Genomic DNA, 3,067 nt, shown 5'->3' on the forward strand with positions numbered 1-3,067 from the left:
TTTTTTTTTTGAGACAGAGTCTCACTCTGTTGCCTGGGCTAGAGTGCTGTGGCGTCAGCCTAGCTCATAGCAACCTCAAACTCCTGGGCTCAGACAGTCCTCCTGCCTCAGCCTCCTGAGCTAGGACTACAGGCATACACCACCATTCCTGGCTAATTTTTTTTATATATATATATTTTTTTAGTTTTCCAGCTAATTTCTTTCTATTTCTTTAGTAGAGACGGAGTCTCGCTCTTGCTTAGGCTGGTCTCGACCTCCTGAGCTCAAACGATCCTCCCGCTTTGGCCTCCTAGAGTGCTAGGGTTACAGGCGTGAACCACCATGCCCGGCCATAACTTAAATCTTGATACTAACTGAATTATAAGATTTGTCAATTTATACCTACTTATTCTAGGAGCTTCACTTTTTCTTAAACTTATATTTAACCTGTTTGTAGGTGTGGAACTCTGTTGGAATTATTCGCTGCTATAATGATGAGCAAGACAATGCCATAGATGTGGAGTTCCATGATACTTCCATACACCATGCAACACACCTATCAAACACTTTGAATTATACAATAGCAGATCTTTCCCATGAAGCTATTTTGTTGGCATGTGAAAGCACTGATGACCTAGCAAGGTAAATTCAAGATTACTGGGAAGAGCTTGGCACTGTTGAACTATTAGATACAATTGTTGAAATTAAAGACAATAAGTTAATAAAGCAAAATCATATCTTTTGTAGTGTGAAATTTCAGAAAGAAGAGTTTGGTACAAATACCAGTATACCCATAGTACCTCAGAAAATGTCTGTTTTTGCCCTTATTTTTCCATTATTGCATTCTCTAACTACATATCAAAATGATATGACACGATTTGTAATGCAAGAGAAATGGAATTTTTTTTATATTGTTAGTGTTCTTATTAGTATTATAAGAGTAACGTATGTTCATTGTATTTTTAAAAAAAAAGCAGCACAGAAATTTTAGAAAATGAAAGTTCCCCCAGAATTCTACTCTACTACTGTTAACAATTTGATATGTATCCTTCTAGATTTCTTTCTTTATGAACCGCCCTTGTTTTAATTTACTTTATTGAGGTATAATTCATATGTAATAAAATGCACCCAGTCTAGATATATAGTTTGATGAGCTGACAAACATGTATACTCAGGTAACCACTACCACAATCAAAAATACAGACTGCTTCTTTATCACCCAAAAATTTATCTTCACATCCTTTTGCAGTTAATTTAGTCCTAGCCTTGGCCAACTATTGATCTGGTTTTTTTGTCACTGTAGATTAGATTTGAAACTTCTCTTTGAAAAAGAACAAAAAGGAAAAACAAACCCAAAAACGTGCTATTTATCAATTTGCTTTTTTTGTTTAATGTATTCTGGACTTCTTTACATATTTGACAGGTAGGTAGGTATTAATAGATAGATGCAGAACAAAAATATGATGTAAAAGCAATGGATGCAGAATGCATTTTTTTAAGAAAAAATATTTTTCTCAGTTTTGTGTTACTATAGCTGATTGCCCTCTCTTAATCTTTTTCCTTCAGCTGATAATAGTACTGATACACTCAATGGATTTTACTATGTCCCAGGTGATTTGCAATTAAAATCTTTCTGATTGGATGTATTTGTTTACAAACGAGGGGCATGGATCACCTGGGAACTTGGTGAAAGTGCAGAATCTCAGACCCCACCCCAAACCTCTGAATCAGAGTCTGCAATTTTAACAAAGTCCTCATGTGATTGAGGACATATTAAAGTCTGAGAAACATTATATTATGTCATTTTAACTTTTTAATTGGTCTCCTAATTTACACATTATAAAATCAACTCAATACTTCATTATTGAATTAAATCAGTTTAGTAAAATAAATCATTGTTCACTCAGTGTCTCTTAACTCAGAATTTCATGTATGAGAATATTTCTATGTGCAATTTTGATTCTAGATAATCCTCTTTGTTTTCTTCGAATATATTATTTCACAGGCATATACAATGTTATCTTTTCATTTTAAAATTGAATATTAAAATTACTGTTCAGAAAGTCATTACTTCCTCTGATTCCAAATATGGTATCTACATTCTGAAGCTTAAAGAATTTGTGTTTAATAATAACTTACATGTATATATACATGTGCAAAGATGAAAGACTAAATCTCACTGGTGGTGTTATGTGTGTGTTTTTTTCTTTTTTTATTCTTCCATATTAACTTTTTTTTTGCAATGAAAGAACTGTTGCTTAACGTTTTGATGCTTCCTTCCTTTTTTAAAACTTAGTTGTGATTTTGTGTACATTTACAATATAAAATCACACTCAACAGTTTTTAGCCTGCCTTTTTTCATTTAACATTATGTCGTGAGCATTTTCCTGTATTTTTAAATATTCTTCAAAAACATGACTTTTAATGGTTTTGATATAGTTTAAGGATATTTCATAGTTACTTTCTTAAGGCAATTTCTTGTACTAGTAATGTATAATAGAAAAATAAACTATTTGGTTTTGTTATTGGGTATCATGATTAGTTATATGTAAATATTACCTATGAAAGTTTGATTAATTGTTTCTGTCTTGTTTTAATTTTTAGTAAGCTTCACTGCCTGCACTTTAGTTCTTGGGATTCAAGCAAAGAGTGGATAATAGATATGCCTCAGAAGGAGGATATTGAAGCCATATGTCTGGGTCAGGGATGGGCTGCTGCTGCCACTAGTGCCTTGCTCCTTCGATTGTTTACTATTGGAGGTGTTCAGAAAGAGATCTTCAGCCTTCCTGGGCCTGTGGTGTCAATGGCAGGACATGGAGAACAGCTTTTTGTTCTTTATCACAGAGGTAGATATTTTTCTAGTCTGTTGTAATTTTACCATGAAGTAAAATTGAAATTACTTGAGCTTTTTTGTTGTAGTTACTGTTTTTGTTTTGGATTATATACCTCCTTTTACATTTATGTAATATTTGCATTAGTGTAATCTTTGAATGTAGAGAATTTTGTTTTATTCACTAATAGCAATGAAAATGAATACATTTTATTTATAGAAGAACTATATTATAGAGAAAATTCCAAGGTAGAGTTT

At 32.6% G+C, this 3,067-nt stretch overlaps 1 protein-coding gene across 1 annotated transcript in view; it reads left to right on the forward strand.

The window, feature by feature from the left end:
- The window catches only part of WDHD1 (WD repeat and HMG-box DNA binding protein 1), a 98,724-nt gene that overhangs the window by 50,316 nt on the left and 45,341 nt on the right, over positions 1-3,067 (forward strand). The window contains exons 11-12 of the mRNA XM_012663740.1: positions 437-621; positions 2,584-2,825. Coding sequence (XP_012519194.1) covers positions 437-621; positions 2,584-2,825 — 427 coding nt within the window. The remainder of the gene's footprint in view (positions 1-436; positions 622-2,583; positions 2,826-3,067) is intronic.

The sequence above is a fragment of the Propithecus coquereli genome, unplaced genomic scaffold (assembly GCF_000956105.1).
Source record: "Propithecus coquereli isolate 6110/MARCELLA unplaced genomic scaffold, Pcoq_1.0 Scaffold83, whole genome shotgun sequence".
Lineage (NCBI taxonomy): Eukaryota > Metazoa > Chordata > Mammalia > Primates > Indriidae > Propithecus > Propithecus coquereli.